Here is a 19,734-nt window from a genome sequence, read left to right as displayed (position 1 = left end):
CTGGCAATGGCCATTCCAAACAATGGTGTCCACTTGAGCCTACTCCCCTTTTATTTGTAGCTGAGGTTAGGCCTCTGACACTGACACTTTCCATGCCTACACAATCCAAAATGACTGGCCTTGCCCGAATCTGCTCTTTTTATCCTTTCTCCCGACTTCCATGGGACTCTGCTATATATACTCAGGTGAATAAAGCTCTCAAATACAAACCCCATTTCCAGAAAAGTTGGGATATTTTCCAAAATGCAATAAAATCAAAAATCTGTGATATGTTAATTCACATGAACCTTTATTTAACTGACTAAAGTACAAAGAAAAGATTTTCAATAGTTTTACTGACCAACTTAATTGTATTTTGTAAATATACACAAATTTAGAATTTGATGGCTGCAACACACTCAACAAAAGTTGGAACAGAAGCATGTTTACCATTGTGTTACATCACCTTTCCCTTTAATAACACTTCTTAATCATTTTGGAACTGAGGATACTAATTGTAGATTTGCAATTGGAAATTTTGTCCATTCTTGCTTGATATAAGACTTCAGCTGCTCAACAGTCCGTGGTCTCTGTTGTCTGATTCTCCTCTTCATGATGCACCATACATTTTCTATAGGAGATAGATCTGGACTGGCAGCAGGCCAGTCAAGCACACGCACTCTATGTCTACAAAGCCACGCTGTCGTAGCCCATGCAGAATGTGGTCTGGCATCATCCTGCTGAAATAAGCATGGACGTCCCGGGAAGAGACGTCGCCTTGATGGCAACATGTCTCTCTCAAAATCCTAATATACGCCTCAGAGTCAATGGTACTTTCACATACATGCAACTCACCTATGCCGTGGGCACTGATGCACCCCCATACCATCACAGATGCTGGCTTTTGCACCTTTTGCTGATAACAATCAGGATGGTTGTTTTCATCTTTGGCACGGAGAACTCAACGCCCGTTTTTTCCGAAAACTAGCTGAAACACGGACTCATCTGACCACAGCACATGGTTCCACAGTCTTTCAGTCCATCTGAGATGAGCTCGGGTCTGGAGAACTCGCCGGCGTTTCTGCATAGAGTTGATGTATGGCTTCCTCCTTGCGTTTCAAGTTGCATTTCTGGATGCAGCAACGTACTGTGTTAAGTGACAATGGTTTTCCGAAGTACTCCCGAGCCCAGGTGGCTATAATTGTCACAGTAGCATGACGGTTTCTTAGGCAGTGCCATTTGAGGGCTCGAAGATCACGCGCACTCAACAGTGGTTTCCGACCTTGCCCTTTACGCACTGAGATGTCTCTGAATTCTCTGAATCTTTTCACAATATTATGTACTGTAGATGTTGAAAGACCTAAATTCTCTGCAATCTTGCGTTGGGAAATGTTCCTTTTGAATTAACTAACAATTCTCTCACGAATTTTGGCACAAAGGGGTGAGCCACGACCCATCCTTGCTTGCAAAGACTGAGCCTTTGATGGACGCTACTTTTATACCCAGTCATGATACCTCACCTGCTACCAATTAGCCTGCTTAATGTGGAGTCTTCCAAACCGGTGTTACTTGAATATTCTGTGCACTTTTCAATCTTATTTTAACTCTGTTCCAACTTTTGTTGAGTGTGTTGCAGCCATCAAATTCTAAATTTGTGTATATTTACAAAATACAATTAAGTTAGTCAGTAAGACTATTGAAAATCTTTTCTTTGTACTTTTGTCAGTTAAATAAAGGTTCACATGAACTAACATATCAGATTTTTGTTTTTATTGCATTTTGGAAAATATCCCAACTTTTCTGGAAATGGGGTTTGTACATCGGCACAGCATCTTTAAGCGAACAAAAGGTACAGTAAGAAAGGGAAGAGGGGAGGCCTCCAAATGACTGAAACATGAGGAAATGAAACTTCCTCCACCTGGCATCTTGTTAGCAGATGTACAGTCACACATGAGAACAAGATTGAGGACCTAAGTGCAAGGTTGCTGTGTTGGAGGAATATCAGAAATCGTTGTGTTCTGTGTTTCATGGAGACATGGCTCACTTCAGACACGCTGGATAAGTCAGGAAAACCCAAGGACCTTAATACACAGGATGGACCTGACTGCTGATTCAGAGAAGGCAAAAGGGTTGGGGGAGTGGGGGGGGTCTGCAGCTCACGATATACTTTTTGTGATGCTTGGACATTGTGACCTTGTCTTGTTCCCCTGACCTGCAACACCTAACGATTAAATGCTGACTGCTCGCCTTACCCAGGGAAAGCAACTCCACAATCATGACCGTAGATTACATACCACAGGCATTATGCAGGCACTCGAGATATTGAATGCTGCTGTCAGCAAACAAGAAACAATCTACCCCCACCACCTTTTAAATCATTGTCACGGACTTCAATCAGACTTCTTTGATGAAATCTTTGCCCAGTAATCATCAACATATAATGATAAATGTATATGCACCAGGAGTCTCAACATACTCAAGCTCTACCAAACTATGATCAGGAATGCCTACTGTTCCATCCCAAGACCACACTTCAGGAAATCTGATCACTTGACTGTCCTTACCTATTTGCATACAGGCAGAAGCTAAAGAACAAGGATACAGAGAAAAGAACAACAAAGAGGAGGTCAAAGGAGGCACAAGAACAGCTATGGGCTAGCTTTAAGTCATTGCACTGGACTGTGTTCAAGGAGTCATCAGAAGATTTGAATTAATACACCAGGGTTGTCACTGATGAGACAAATGTACCCACACAAAATCATTCACACTTTCCCAAACAGAAGCCCTGGATGAACCACGAGATGAGCAACCTGATGAGGGCCTGATCAATGACGTTTAGGTCTGACAAACAAGAAATATACAAGAGGCCTAGGTATAATCTCTGGAGCGCCATCTCAGACAGACAGACAGACATACTTATTGATCCCGAGGGAAACTGGGTTTCGTTACAGCCGCACCAACCAAGAATAGTGAAGAAATATAGCAATACAAAACCATAAATAATTAAATAATAAGTTAATCATGCCAAGTGGAAATAAGTCCAGGACCAGCCTATTGGCACAGGGTGTCTGACACTCCGAGGGAGGAGTTGTAAAGTTTGATGGCCACAGGTAGGAATGACTTCCTATTACACTCAGTGTCACATCTTGATGGAATGAGTCTCTGGCTGAATGTACTCCTGTGCCTAACCAGTACATTATGGAGTGGATGGGAGTCATTGTCCAAGATGGCATGCAACTTGGGCAGCATCCTCTTTTCAGACACCACCGTCAGATAGTCCAGTACCACCCCATAAACATCACTGGCCTTACGAATAAGTTTGTTGATTCTGTTGGTGTCTGCTACCCTCAGCCTGCTGCCCCAGCACACACAGCAAACAGGATAGTACTGGCCACCACAGCCTCGTAGAACATCCTCAGCATCGTCCAGCAGATGTTAAAGGACCTCAGTCTCCTCAGAAAATAGAGATGGCTCTGACCCTTCTTGTAGACAGCCTCAGTGTTCTTTGACCAGTCCAGTTTATTGTCCATTCGTATCCCCAGGTATTTGTAATCCTCCACCATGTCCACATTGACCCCTTGGATGGAATCAGGGGTCACCGGTGCCTTAGCCCTCCTCAGGTCCACACCAGCTCCTTAGTCTTTTTCACATTAAGCTGCAGATGATTCTGCTCGCACCATGTGACGAAGTTTCCCACCGAGGTGCTGTACTCAGCCTCATCTCCCTTGCTGATGCATCCAACTATGGCAGAGTCATCAGAAAACTTCTGAAGATGCCAAGTCTCTGTGTTGTAGTTGAACTCTGAGGTGTAGATGGTGAAGAGAAAGGGAGACAGGACAGTTCCCTGTGGAGCCCCAGTGCTGCTGACCACTCTGTCTGACACACAGTGTTGCAAGCACACGTACTGTGGTCTGCCAGTCAGGTAATCAATAATCCATGACACCAGGAAAGCATCCACCTGCATCACTGTCAGCTTCTCACCCAGCAGAGCAGGGCGGATGGTGTTGAACACACTGGAGAAGTCAAAAAACATGACCCTCACAGTGCTTGCCGGCTTGTCCAGGTGGGCGTAGACACGGTTCAGCAGGTAGACAATGGCATCCTCAACTCCTATTCGGGGCTGATAGGCAAATTGGAGGGGGTCTAAGTGTGGCCTAACCATAGGCCGGAGCTGCTCTAGAACAAGTCTCTCCAGGGCCTTCATGATGTGGGAGGTCAATGCCACCAGTCTGTAGTCATTAGAGCCACTGGGACTCGGCTTCTTCGGTACAGGAATGAGGCAGGACGTCTTCCACAGCACAGGAACCCTCTGGAGACTCAGGTTCAGGTTGATGACATGGTGAAGTACTCCACATAGCTGGGGGGCACAGGCTTTGAGCATCCTGGGGCTGACACCATCTGGGCCTGCAGCTTTGCTTGGGTGGAGACGTTTCAGCTGTCTTCTCACCTGTTCAGCTGTGAAGTCCACCATGGTGGTTTCAGGTGTGGGAGGGGTGCAGTCACGAGAGCAGGGTGGGGGGCTGTGAGGAGGGCACGTGAAGTGGCAATTCCAGACCAAATGAATCACTGAAGAACGTACAACACCTGTGGCAGCACTTGAAGGCTATTATAAAGTACAAAGTAAAACTAAGTGATGTACAGTAGGTAACAAGGTGATGCTCCCAAATGAACTCAATCCCTTCTATGCTCACTTCAACCATCAAAACATGGAGGGACCTTCACAACCACCCAAAACACCCAATGACCGTGTGATTTCAGTCTCTGAGGTTGATGTGAGTGCACTCTTCAGGAGGATGAGCTGACAGAGAGCACTGACCCAGATGGGGGTCCCTGGCCAAGTCTTGTGCTGATCATCTGGCTGGAGCGTTCATCAATATCATTAACCTCTCACTTTGGCAGACTGAAGTACCCACCTGCTTCAAACACGCTTCAGATATACAGGCAACAAAGAAGAACATGGCAACTTGTCTCAACAAGTATCATTCAGTTGAACTCATAATCCACTGATGAAATGCTTTGAGAGGTTGGTGAGTAAACATATCCACTCCTGTCTGAGAAGTGAATTGGACCCAGTCCAATTTGCCTAGGGTCACAACAGTCAACAGTAGATGGCTTTTCACTCAATCTTGGAATATCTGGACAGCGAAGGTACATACATTATGATGCTCTTCATTGATTACAGCTCGGCATTCAATACCATTATCCCCCCCCCCACCCAAAACTAATCAATAAGCCTCAAAACTGTGGTCTCAATACCTCCTTGTGCAATTGTGTCCTCGATATCCTCACTTGCAGACCCAAGTCTATTTAGATTGGCAACATCTCCTCCACAATCTCCATCAGCACAGATACACCGCAAGGCCTGTGCTTAGCTCCCTGCTCTACTCACTTGATACTTATGACTGAGGCCAAGGACAGCTCCAAAGGCATATTCAAGTTTGGTGAAACACCACTGTCATTGGTCAAATCAAAGCTGGTGATGAATCAGCATATAGGACGGAGATTGAAAATCTGGCTGAGTGGTGTCACAACAACCAACTTTCACTCAGTGTCAGTAAGACCAAGGAGTTGTTTACTGACTTCAGGAAGAGGAAACCAGAGGTCCATGAGCCAGTCCTAAATAGATTAGAGGCAAGAGAGGGTTAGCAACTTTAAATTCCTCAGCTGTACCATTACAAAGAAAGCATAGCACCACCTCTACACCCTTAGAAGTTTGTGAAGATTCAGTATGACATCTAAAACTTTGACAAACTTCTATAGATGTGTGGTGGAGAGCATATTGACTGGTTGCATCACACCTTGGTATGGAAACAGCAATGTTAATGGAAAAGTCTACAACAGTAGTGGATACAGCCCAGTCAATCACAGGTAAAGCCCTCCCCACCACTGAGCACATCCATATGGAGCATTGTTGCAGGAAATCAGCATCCATCATCAAGGAACCCTCACCACCCAGATCACGCCCTCATCTCCTCCAGTCATCAGGAAGGTGATACAGGAGATTCAGGATCCACACCTCCAGGTTCAGGAACAGTTGTTACCCTTCGACCATCAGGTTCTTGAACAGAGGGAGAGATTCATTCAACTCATTTGTCCATCAGTAAACTGTTCCCACAACCATGGACTCACTTTCGAGGACTCCATCTTAAATTCAAAATATTTATTGCTATTTATTATTATATTTTTTCTTTTATATTTGCACAGTTTGTTATCTTTTGTATATTTGCTTGTTTGTCTGTTCTTTTGGGTGCAGTCTTTCACTGATTCTATTACGTTTCTTGGATTTACTGTGAATGCCCGCAAGAAAATAAATCTCAGGGTTATATACTGTGACATGTATGTACTTCGATAATCAATTTACTTTTAAGTTCAACTTTGAACCTGCCAGTTACCACACTGTTTCACAGCATCCCAGACTATTAGCCTATTGATCATTCCAGGCAACAGCCGCTGGTTAATGGCACAACACAACAATGTAGGAAATAGAGCTGCTGTTTGCCATAAAACCCCTTGAGCCAGCTCATTAAGATCATGGTTGATCTGATCTTGGCCTTGGTGCCAGTCTCCTGTCCTTTAGCCCTCACCTCCAAAAGGCAAACTAAAATCAGTCAATCTTTGCCTCAAAAATATTCAATATCTATTCCAAAGATTATAGCCCCAGGAACTGATCAGTCTTGTTAGCAAGGTAGAACATACTAAGGACAATAATGGACAAGTCTGGGACACAGACCACATTATGCTGAACATTTTGATGTGAATGGAATAGATTCTGACAGTTACATGGTTGTTAGTACACATTCTCCAGATGTAGCATCATGAGGACTTTTCTTGGTCGACTAGGCTGGATACTCTTGTTGGATCTGGCATTTCACTAGCAGATATTCCCTGGGTATTTATTATTGCTTCTCCTTGAGGAATGAGATGCTGAAAAAAGGGAACATGCAAACCAAAGTAGGGCAATTTCTTGAGCCTGCTTTTGCCCTTCAGTTAGGTCTCATCACCTGCAGCCTCCAGCTCAGTTAAGGGCAGTGCTTGCTGCAGACATAGAAGACATTTAGCTTAATCAACTTTCTACAACTTCTACTGAACTGCAGTGTCACAGGATCCTTGATTATTCTCTTTTTAAATCCCCACATTCCCCAACACACAGCCTGAAGAACAGGCTACTTACCACTTTAAATTAACAAAAACTGCTGCACATGAAGTATTCACTCACCGGTTTCCATTGATGGTCTGAATGAAGTTGGGTGTGTAGCTCTCCCCTTGATCATCTTCACCCTCGCCTTCCTCAGTAGGGAAGCCATACTGAGGCTCAAAGTAGGGATTGTCATAGTCCTTCTGCCGGCCCGTAACCTCAGACAAGCCATCACTTTCCCGCCGCTCCAAGCTGGCTTTAGCAAAGGCCTGAATCGACGTGGCTGCGATATGGTTGTGGAAAGTCAGTGTCTTTTCATCAGCCTCCACCGAGTCAATGGACTCCTGTCAGACCAGAGTTATACAACAATGAATCACCCAACCTTAATGTAGGTTCACTTCATCCTGAAAGGGTTGGCATGGAGCGGAGACAGTACATGACTTTGTGTTAACCCGACTACAGACACTAGGAATCCAAAGTGGAAGCTCGAGGAGATTCTCCATTTGGCTGTACAGTATAATGCAGGAGTCAAAGCGCACAATACAATTGGTTATGGAGAAGAAGCAACAGACCTTAGGACACTGGAACAGAACTAAGCTGTTCAGTCTTTCAACTCTGCTCTGTCCTTTGATCATTGCTGATACATTTCCCTCAACCCCATTCTCCTGTTTTCTCCCTGTAACCGTTCACACACTGACCTAACAAGAAGCTATCAATCTCTGCCTTAAATACACTTGATGACCTGGCCTCCAGAGCCATCTGTGGCAATGAATTCAACACCCTCTGGCCAAATCAATTCTTCCTCCTCTCCATTCTAAATGGACATCCCTCTATTCCGAGTTTGTGCTCTCTGGTCCTAAACTATAGGAAACATCTTCTCCACATCAGTTCTAGCTAGACCTTTAAACTTTCGATAGGTTTCAACGTGATACCCCCTCATTCTTCTAAATTCCAGCCCTGCAATCATTTCTGTGCACCTCCTTTGAACCCTCCCCCATGTCAATACACCCTTTCTTAGATAAGGAGCCCAGAACTGCTGACGATACTCCAAGTGCGGTTTCACCAGTATCTTATAAAGCTTCAGCATTACGTCCCTGTTTTTATATTCTAGTCCTCCCAGAATGAACTGTAATAATGCATTTGCCATCTTCACCTCTGACTCAAACTGTAAATTAACCTTTAGAGTATCTTGCATAATGTTCATTGCACCTCAGATTTTTGAATTTTCTCCCCAGTTACAAAATAGTCTATGTTTTTATTCCTTCGACCAAAATGCATGTCTGTACACTTCCTGACATTGTATTCCATCTGCCATTTCTTTGCCCATTCTCCTAATCTGTCCCTCTGCAGCTTCCCTGCCCCTCCACCTACCTTTGTATTGCCCACAAACTTGGCCACAAAGCCACTAATTCCATCATACAAAACATTGACATACTACATAAAAAAAACCTGCCTCAACACAGACCCGTAGAACACGACTAGTCACTGGCAGCCAATCAGAAAAGGCTCCCTTTATTTCTACTCTTTGCCTCCTGCTGATCAGCCAATTCTCTATCCATGCTAGAATTCTTACTATAATATCATGGGCTCTGATCTTGCTGAGCAGCCTCATGTGTGACACCTTGTCAAAGGCATTCTGAAAATCCAAGTACAATATCTACAATTCTCCTTTGTCTATGCTGCTTGTTATTTCCTCAAAGAATTCCAACAGATTTTCAGGCAAGATTTTCCGTTAAGAAAGCCATGCTGACTTCAGCCCATTTTATCTTGTGCCTCCAAGTACCCTGAAATCTCATCCTTCATCATTGACTCCAACATCTGCCCAACCACTGAAGCCAGGATAACTGGCCTATAATTTCCTTTCTTCTTCCTCCCTCCTATCTTCAAGAGTGGAGTGGCATTTGCAATTTTCCAGTCCTCCAGAGCTAAACCACAATCTAATGATTCTTATCATGACTAATGCCTGCTCTTTAGCTACCTCTTTCTGCATTACATCTAGTCTAGGTGAGTAGCTCGCAGAACTGACTTGTTAGCTTGCACCGTGGGCATACTCTAACAAGCCAGCTCAACGAGATATTCAACAACAACATCCTCAACCTGAGCTACATGTCTTTTCCAACATCTTAAAGTTCAGGTGACTTATCTATCTTCAGACCTTTCAGCTTCCCAAGCACCTTTATCCTAATAATAGCAAATGTACTCACTTCTCTCCTGGCATCCTCGAACTTCCAGCATACTGCTAGTGTGTTCCACAGTAGAGACTGACGCAAAATATTTATTCAGTTTGTCCACTATTTTCTTGTCCCCCGTAACTACCTTTCCACATCATCTTCCAGTGTTTCAATGTAGACTCCCGCCTCTCATTTACTCTTCTTATATCTGAAAAAACTTTTGATATCTACTTTGATATTATTAGCTGGCTTACCTTCATAGTTCATCTTTTCCCTCTTTATGGCTTTTAGTTGTCTTCTGTTGGTTTTTAAAAGCTTCCCAATCCTCTAACCTCCCACTAATTTTTGCTATATTATATGGCCTCTCTTTGGTTTTTATATCAGCTTTGACTTACTTGTCAGCAACAGTTGTGTCATCCTGCCTTTAGAATACTATTACTTCTCGGGATGTACCTACCTATGTCTTCCGAATTGCTCCCAGAAATTCAAGCCATTGCTACTCTGCTGTCATCCCTGCTAGTGTCCCCTTAAAATCCACTTTACCTTGCTCCTCTCTCATGCCTCTGTAACTCGCTCTACTCAACTGTAATACTGATACATCTGACTTTAGCTTCTCTCTCTCAAATTGCAGGCTGAATTCTATCATATTATTATCAGAACTCCTTAGGTTTCCTTTAGTTTAAACTCAATAATCAAATCCAGTTCATTACAGAACACCTAATCCAGAATAGTTTATCCCCCTAGTGGACTCAACTAGAAGCTGCTGTGAAAAGCCATCTCATAGGCATTCTACAAGTTCTCCCTCTTGGGATCCAAAATCAACTCCAACCTTTTGACATGCATCTTCTATCTCCCGTTGTTATTTGTAGCCCACATCCTGGCTACAGTTTGGAATTCCCATCAGGGTCTTTTTGCCCCTGCAGTTCCTTACCTTACCCACAATGATTCTACATCTTCCGATCTTATGTTACCTCTTTCTAAGGAAGATGAGCACTTCTAGATATAAATTGTTGATAGCGAAAAATGGAAAGGAGTTCAAAAAGAAAATTGCAGAAAGATACAAGAAGTAGAATATGCTTTGAATAGGGGGGGTCTTCAAAGATTCTGATACAGGTTGGGAATTCACAGTGTATGGGGCAAATAAGTGGGAGAAATTGCTGATGAATGCTTGAGAACCCCAAGCAGGAAGAAAGCATTGATACAAAGATGAAATGTAACCAGGTGCTGCACAGGATCAGAGCTTAGCAAAGGAGATATATCTTTTATAACTTCAGAGGCAAGGAAGCAGAAGCCTTTCAGGATTCGGCTAAGACAACAACTGGAAAGGAAGTGGGAGGTGGCAGGAAACTGGGATGACACTAGATTTTAAAACTATGAAGTTAACAGAAATCTTGAAGGACTTGCAAGCATACAAAAACCAAGCTTCAGCACGAAGGCATAGAGAAAAAGGTTGCCCCCATGCAGCACACTCACATGATTGATGCCCTGTATGACCGTACTGGGACTGCTACTTGCTGTTGTACTCGAACTTGAACGAGGAGGATTGATTTCCAGAGAATTTTCGCTGTCCAGTCCCTGGTCATCTGGATCTTCCCGATCTTTCTGAAAGCCCTGGAAGTCTATCTCACTGGGATCACCAAGGGCAGCATGGGTCAGAGGATCAATATCTGCAATTACAAGGCCATGCTCAGTACACACACAGACATCGTTTAAAAAAAAACCCCAAAAACACCTATATGCTACCAAATGCAGATACCCAATGAACTCTCTCCTCACTTTGTCTTGGACCCTGATTGGAAAGTTGTTCCAAGGAACCAATGGCAGAAAAAGTCTGAGACACTGGATGAAAACTTGATTATTTACAGATCTGAATTCCACCTATCACTCTCAACCCCCTGTACTCTTTTCTTCATGCTCACCAGAATCAGAAAGATCAGAATCAGGGTTAATATCGCTGACATAACAGTAGGCCGTGAAATTTGTTGTTTTGTGACTGTAGTACATGTAAATATGTTAAAATACATAAATTACAATAATTTATTTAAAAGTTAATTTAAATCAATCTTGTTCACCCACCTTAAGAATGTAGGAAACAGAAGGATCAAGCCTTTCTTTGCCATTCTGTAAGGTCCTAATTGATCTTTTACCCCAGTGTCTTGCACTAACTCATTAACTCGCAATTCTCCTAACCTCTAATTTTCTGTGAGCATTTTGAATACATTCAATGATTGAGCTTTCACAATAGCCCACCTTCAAAAGTAATTCCAAAGGTTTTCTCCTCCTTTGATAAAAAAAATGCTTCTTTGTCTTGTATAGCCACCATCTTAAAGAGACTATGACCTCTGGATCTACACATCCAAGAAAGAAGTAATATCACTCCTGCATTTATCTTGTTAATGTATGTCTCTATGAGATCACCTCATTCTTCCAAAGACTATTGGCCCAGTGTGAATAACAATCTAAGACGACAACGTGCCATCCCACAAATCAACTGCTCTCTATCTTTCACATAAATGTCTTATCATTGATTGGGAGGCCAGACCTGTAAATAAAGTTGGAAGAAACACCTCACCAGCATCCATAATTTCAATAAAAAAATGTATTTTTACCCAAATCCTTTTGCATTGAAGGCTAACATGCTATTTGTTTTTTTACAATTCTCACTGGGCTTGCAAATTCTTTCAGTAATTTATGTACACAGGTATCAGATCCATCTGCAAGCCTTTAACTTTCAATCTTTCCCTTTTCTTTGATTTATGTAAATGACTCCCATTCTCCCATATCATGTCCTATCCACCATATCTGCACTGCCCAAATCATCAATCTTCTATCAGTAAACTTTGATCTAATTCAATTGACTCCCTTATCCAAATCATTGAAACATGCAACAACTGGCACATGATATCAAGCTTATCTGAAATTCTGTTTGCTCGCTTCTGTTTACACTTCCAATCTGTGGGAACTGTTATAGAATTTAGTTTTGGAAGATGACAACCAAAGCATCCATCATCTCCACCACCAGCATCTTCAAAAAATTTTTGGATTCAGGTTATGAGCATCATTGGTCTTCAGACACCAATCAATACAAATTTTTAAAACTAATGCCAACTTATTTCAATTCCATATTTATTCTAGATCTGTTTTCAATTATTTCTGTAAGTTTTTTATGCTTCCTGCTATGAAGACTGTTCAATTTCCTTGCTATATTGCAAATCCCCAAAACAACTTCTCCTGTCATAGCCAGCAGTGGCATAGCCAACTTTAAATGATATTTTCCTTTTTACATATACCTCATCCAAACTACTCACAACTAGATTCCCAGAGCAATACAAACGAAAAACAGCTCTTCAGCCCACCAAGCCTGCACCAACCTTTAGCTACTTATTTACACTGATCTTACACTTACCTCATTCTCTCAACTTATCCCATTCTACCATTCACATCAACTAGGAACAACTTAATGGTCAATTAACTTACCAATCAACCCTTCTCAATAGGATACTGGAGGAAACCAGAGTACCGGGGGTGGGGGGGAACACGACGCCCATGCAGTCATCGGCTGAATGTGCAAACTTCACACATACAACAGCTGAAGTAAGGATTGAACCTGGATCTCTAGCATTGCAAGGCAGTGGCTCCACTGTGCAGATGGACAAAAGAGTGATAGGACACTGGCATGACATCAGGATTATTACAAGTTAGCATTGTATATGATCACCAATCCAGACGAGGGTTCTCCTGATCTGGGGCTATCAAATTCAATGAAGTTAATGACATCTCATTGGCTACTCACTGGGTGTATCTCCTTTGATGTCACACTTCATCATCTCATTGACAAAGTCACCCAGGGAGGAGTAGGAAGAGCTGGAGTCATTGTAGTCTACACTGTCACTCCCACTGCAATGAAGATAAGACTTATCAGATTCTCACACTGAGCAGATGTGAGCAAGCAGCATAGTCAATGAACAGGAGTACAAGTCCAGCAGATCTGTTCACCAAAACAGTTGTGTAAATCTGGGTCAGGCAACAACCTTAGACTGATAGAGCAGTCAACAATACAATCAGCAAGTCTCCCACAAGAGTGAAATATTTATTGGCAGCATTTCAAATGCATGTCTAGATGAGGTGGTGAAGTTACAGGAAACAATACTTTATTCCGCACAGCATAGAAGGTAACCTTGGGGAAGTCACAATACAAATTTGTAACATTGCTTAGGACACAAATGGAGTTCTTTGTATAGTTCTGATCATTACACTACTGGAAGTCCACAATTGATTGGACAGGTGCAGGGGATATCCACCAAGATAATGTCTGGATTGGAATGGTTCAGTTTTGAAAAGCAATCACATTGGCTGGGTTTGTTTACCTTGGAGTGAAGGAAGCTGAGAGGGGATTTTTAAGATAAAGACAGTATAAAATGAGGATCACAATGAACGTAGTAGGAAACTATTCATCAAAGCAAAGGTGCCTAAAACTAGAGGGCACAAGTTTAGGGTAAGGGGCAGGTAATTCAGACGGGGTACATAGGGCACTGCCCTATGAAAAATGGTGTGAGTGGAATATAATGTGGGAAGATGTGAGATTATCCACTTTGGAAGGAAGTATTTGAATGGAATTAGACAATAAAATGCTGCAGTACAAACATGAAACACAAAGTATGGGGAAGAGCAAGAGGATGAATTTTAACCCAAGTCGTATGGAGTTATACAAAACAAAAGCTTTGAAACAACTACAGACAGTGTAAGACCACACCTGGACAAATACATGCAGTTTTGGTCTTCACATTTAATGAGTAACACAACATTTCTGGGTTATGAACACTTGCCCATACAAACGAGCTTTCACATTACAGGTGGCCCCCGTTTCTCGAACATTCCCTTTATGACAGCTCGCTGTTACGAAAGACCTACATTAGCACCTGTTTTCGCTAACCAAAGAGGATTTTCGCTTTTACGAGAAAAAGATGCCCACTTTATACGTGTGTTTACCCTGAGTAAGACTACCATGACGGTGAAGCCTTGTGCAGGCAGTTGTGTGCGCATGTGTATATGTGCGCATGCATATACGTGCCGATTTTTTTTCTCCAAATCAATTTTGGCTCGCTGTCTTCCTGATTTTGATAAGTGAAACTACACCATACATACAATATTTCTACTTTATATACGCTGTGTATTTATCATACCATTCCTGCTTTTACTATATGTTCGTGTTATTTTAGATTTTATGTGCTATTTGGTATGATTTGGTAGGTTATTTCTTGGCTCAAAAATTTTTCCCATATAAATTAATGGTAATTGCTTCTTCACTTTATGACATTTCGGCTTACAAAAGGTTTCATAGGAATGCTCTGGCTTCGGATAGCGGGGGAACATATTATTTTTGTAAGTTTGGCATTCATTCCACTGAAGGCTGAATAAGTTTCCTGTAACCCTCCTGTAAAACAGACTGATACGTTAGAACATATTGACATTAAGAAAGGGGAGGTGCTGGAATTTTTGAAAAACATTAAGTCATCAGGATCATACGGGATATAGCCCAGGTTACTATGGGAAGAGGGAATAGATTGCTGTGCTTTTGGTAATGATTGTTTTGTCCTCTCTGGCCACAGGAGTAGTAACTGACAAATGTTATTCCTTTGTTCAAGAAAGGGTACGTATAACCCTGGGAATTATAAACCAGTCTTACTTCAGAGGTGGGCAAATAATTGAAGAAGATTCTTAGAGACAGATCTTGGGAGGATTTTGGAGAAGCTTAGTCTGGTCAGGGATAGTCAGCATGGTTTTGAGAGTGGCAGCTCACGTCACACAACTCTGATCGAATTCTTTGAGGATATGACACATTGATGATGGTAAAACAATGGACATGATGAATAGGACTTTAATAATGCATTCGTCAAAGTTCCCCATGGCAGACTCATTCAGGAAGTCAGAAAGCATACAATTCAGGAAACTTGGCTGTGTGAATTCAGAATTCAAAACTGACCTGTCATCAGTCGGTTCAGAGCCATCATCTTTCTCAATGGGAATGTTGAGAGCCTCAGCCAGTTGAGAGTTGCTGTCATAGACCCGGTAGTAAATAGGCTGAAGCTGATGGGCATACCACTTGGGTTTATCTCCGATCACAGCAGGGTCAAACACACCTAGTTAAAGACAAAATAATACACCCTTTGCAGTTTGTACAGAAAGCCAGAATCAAAACAGAGTCCTTCCCTTGACACTAGGATTAAACAAGCAAATCAAGCTAGTGATCATAATATGACTGAGTTCAGTTTCAAATTTGAAAAGGAGAAGCTGGTATCAGGTGTATCGATATTTCAGTGGAACAAAGATAATTACAGCGGTATGAGAGAGGAACTGGCCCAAGTTGATCGGAAAAGAAAGCTAGATGAAGGGACGGTACAGCAGAATTGGATGAAATTCCTACAAGAAATAAGGAAAGTGCAGGAAAAATATATTCCAAGAAAAAAAATCATGAATGGAAAAATGACACAAATGTGGCTAATGAGAGAGGTTAAGGTAAAATAAAAGCAAAAGAGATATCGTACAAGGAAGCAAAAATTAGTGGGAAAACTGAGGACTGGACTACTTTTAAAAACTTACAGAAGGAAACTAAGAAAGTCATTTGGAAAGAAAAGATGAATTATGAAAGGAAGTTGGCAAATAACATAAAAAAGGATACTAAGAGTTTTAAAATACATTAAGAGTAAAAGAGTGACACAGGTAGATATAGGACCAATTGATGCTGAAAGAAAATGATGCTGGAGAAATTATAATGGGTAACAAAGAGATGACAGAGGAACTAAATGAGTATTTTGCATCAGTCTTCACAGTGGAATACATTAACAACACACCTGATAGCCAGAGGTCTCAGGGAATAGAATTAGGTCCAGTTAAGATTACTAGAAAGAAAGTGCTTGGGAAGCTAAATGGACTAAGGATAGGTAAATCTCCCAGGCCGGATGAGGTGCATCCTCATCCATTCTGAAGGAGGTGGCTTTGGAGTTTGTGGAGGCATTGGAAATGATCTTCCAGGAATCAATAGACTCTGGCACGGTTCCAGAGGACTGGAAGGTCATAAATGTAGCTAAGCTGCTTAGGAAAGGAGGGAGGCAGCAAAAAGAAAATTACAGACCTATTAGTCTGACATCGGTAGTTGGAAAGTTATTGGAGTCGATCCTCAAGGACAGGATAGTGTAATCCTCAAGGTGCATGACAAGATAGGAACAAGACAGCATGGTTTCATGAAGGGAAGATCCTGCTTCATCAACTTATTGGAATTTTTTGAGGTAATCCCAGATGTATGGATGGGCCAAGGACATAGGGTAACAGAGGAAATGAAACAGATTGACATTAGGAAGGAAATGGTGATGAGTAGACTGATGGGACTGAAGGCTGACAAATCCCCAGGTCCAGATGGTCTGCATCCTAGTGTACAATGTCCTGTGTATGTTACTCAAAATGGCCTCTTTGGTTTGTTATAAGTAGGAATGCTTCTTTGTCGGATAAGTGTTTCTCTCGCCGTTGTTTCACTTTAGAATGGCTGATATGGTAATTGTATTCATTTGTTAATCAATGGGGAATGTTACTGTGTCTTGTGATGCTGGGGGAGGGGTTTTCGCGGGTTTTTTTTGGTGGGAGGAGGAGGCCGAGGAAGACGCCGAGGAAGGTGGACGTGTGCTGGACTGCTCGTAAGGCCACCGGGGTGGTCCCAGGCGCGACGGCCGGATGGGTCGATTGGTTCGTTGATTGAGCTCCAACGAGTGCACTAAACAGACTGAACTTTGATAAGTTGGCGCCTTTTGTTTTTTCCCTTGTATATATATATATATATTGTATTGCCTACTACTCTTTTAATTTTAGTAAACTCTTTAAAGTGTATTTCATAACGGTATTTGTTGTGGATTTGATACTGTTGGCGGGCGCGAGGCATAAACCAAAGAGGCCATTTTGAGTAACATACACAGGACATTGTACACTAGGGTACTAAAGGAGGTGGCCCCGGAAATTGCGGATGCATTGGTAATCATTTTCCAATGTTCCTTAGATTCAGGATCAGTTCCTGAGGATTGGAGAATGGCTAATATTATCCCACTTTTTAAGAAAGGAGGGAGGGAGAAAACGGAGAACTATCGACCTGTCAGCCTGACATCTGTGGTGGGGAAGATGCTAGAGTCCATTATTAAAGATGAAATAGTGGCATATCTAGATAGCAGTGATAGGATTGGGCCGAGCCAGCATGGATTTACCAAGGGTAAATCATGCTTGACTAATGTGTTGGAGTTTTTCGAGGATGTAACCAGAAAGTTAGACGGGGGAGATCCAGTGGATGTAGTGTACCTCGATTTTCAAAAGGCATTTGGTAAGGTCCCACATAGGAGATTGGTGGGTAAAATCAAAGCTCATGGCATTGGGGGGTAAGACATTGACATGGATAGAAAACTGGCTGGCAGATAGAAAGCAAAGGTAAGCGGTGAATGGGTGTTTCTCAGAATGGCAGGTGGTGACTAGTGGGGTGCCACAGGGCTCGGTATTGGGACCACAGCTGTTTACGATTTACATCAACGATTTAGATGAAGGCATTGAGAATAACATCAGCAAATTTGCTGATGATACTAAGCTGGATGGCAGTGTGACATGTGATGAGGATGTTAGGAGAATTCAGGGTGACTTGGATAGGCTGGGTGAGTGGGCAGATACTTGGCAGATGGCGTTTAATGTGAATAAGTGTGAGGCTATCCACTTTGGGAGTAAGAACAGGAAGGCAGATTATTATCTGAACTGTGTAGAGTTGGGTAAGGGAGAAATACAAAGTGATCTCGGAGTCCTTGTTCATCAGTCACTGAAGGTGAATGAGCAAGTGCAGCAGGCAGTGAAGAAGGCTAATGGAATGTTGGCCTTTATTACAAAGGGAATTGAGTACAAGAGCAAGGAAATCCTCTTGCATTTGTACAGAACCCTGGTGAGACCACATCTGGAGTATTGTGTACAGTTTTGGTCTCCAGGGTTAAGGAAGGACATCCTGGCTGTAGAGGAAGTGCAGCGTAGATTCACGAGGTTAATTCCTGGGATGTCTGGATTGTCTTACGCAGAGAGGTTAGAGAAACTGGGCTTGTTCACGCTGGAATTAAGGAGATTGAGGGGGATCTGATTCCAACATATAAGATTATTAAGGGATTGGACAAGATAGAAGCAGGAAATATGTTCCAGATGCTGGCAGAGTCCAGTACCAGAGGGCATAGTTTGAGAATAAGGGGTAGGTCATTTAGGAAAAGTTAAGGAAAAACTTCCTCTCCCACAGAGTTATGGGGGTCTGGAATGCACTGCCTCGGAAGGTAGTGGAGGCCAATTCTCTGGATGCTTTCAAGAAGGAGCTAGATAGGTATCTTATGGATAGGGGAATCAAGGGATATGGGGACAAGGCAGGAACCGGGTATTGATAGTAGATGATCAGCCTTGATCTCAAAATGGCGGTGCAGGCTCGAAGGGCCGAATGGTCTACTTCTGCACATATTGTCTATTGTCTATAATCTCAAATAAGATTGACAAGGGAGAGGCTGTGGATGTTGTGTATTTGGATTTTCAAAACGCCTTTGATAAAGTGCTACATTAGAGGTTCCTTAATAAGATGAGAGCCCATGGAATTACAGGAAAGATATTGGACTGGTTGGAGCATTGGCTGATAGACCGAAAGCAAAGGGTGGGAATACAGGGATCCTATTCTGGTTGGTTGCCGGTTACTAGTGGTGTTCCACAGGGGTCAGTATTGGGGCTGCATTTTTTCACATTGTTTATCAATGATTTAGATTATGGATTAAATGGTTTTGTGGCTAAGTTTGTGGATGACACCAAGATAGGTGGGGGAGCAGGAAGCTTTGAAGAAACTGAAAGGTTGCAGAGAGACTTGGTCAGTTCAGGAGAGTGGGCAAAGAAATGGCAGATGAGATACAATGTTGGGCAAAGAAATGGCAGATGAGATACAATGTTGGGCAAAGAAATGGCAGATGAGATACAATGTTGAGAAATGTACGGTTGTACATTTTGGAAGAAGAAATAATCGGGCAGATTATTATTTCAATGGGGAGAAAATTCAAACATCAGAACTGCAAAGGGACTTGGGACTTGCAGGATACCCTAAAGGTTAACCACCAGGTTGGATCGGCAGTAAGGAAAGCGAATACAATGTTGGCATTCATTTCAAGAGGAATAGTGCATAAGAGTAAGGAGGTGTTGATGAGGCTCTATGGGGCACTTGTGAGGCCTCATTTAGAATACTGTGTGCAGTTTTGGGCCCCCTTATCTTAGAAGGGATGTACTGATGTTGGAGAGAGTTCAGATAAGATTTACGAGGATGATTCCTTAAATGTAGGGACTAACATATGAGGAGCGTTTGTTGGCTCTTGGACTGTATTCACTGGAGAAAAGAAGAATGAGAGGGGATCTCATAGAAAT

General features: G+C 42.4%; 1 protein-coding gene across 5 annotated transcripts in view; it reads right to left on the bottom strand.

Moving 5' to 3' along the window:
* The window catches only part of madd (MAP-kinase activating death domain), a 248,446-nt gene that overhangs the window by 119,010 nt on the left and 109,702 nt on the right, over positions 1–19,734 (bottom strand). For all 5 annotated transcript variants that reach the window (XM_059975345.1, XM_059975346.1, XM_059975347.1 and 2 more), the window contains exons 10-13: positions 15,269–15,425; positions 13,079–13,182; positions 10,759–10,952; positions 7,196–7,458 (exon numbers count right to left, since the gene is read on the bottom strand). In XM_059975345.1, the coding sequence (XP_059831328.1) occupies positions 7,196–7,458; positions 10,759–10,952; positions 13,079–13,182; positions 15,269–15,425 (718 nt within the window). The remainder of the gene's footprint in view (positions 1–7,195; positions 7,459–10,758; positions 10,953–13,078; positions 13,183–15,268; positions 15,426–19,734) is intronic.

The sequence above is a fragment of the Hypanus sabinus genome, chromosome 7 (assembly GCF_030144855.1).
Source record: "Hypanus sabinus isolate sHypSab1 chromosome 7, sHypSab1.hap1, whole genome shotgun sequence".
NCBI classification, from domain to species: domain Eukaryota; kingdom Metazoa; phylum Chordata; class Chondrichthyes; order Myliobatiformes; family Dasyatidae; genus Hypanus; species Hypanus sabinus.
This window is presented reverse-complemented; position numbering and strand designations above follow the sequence as displayed.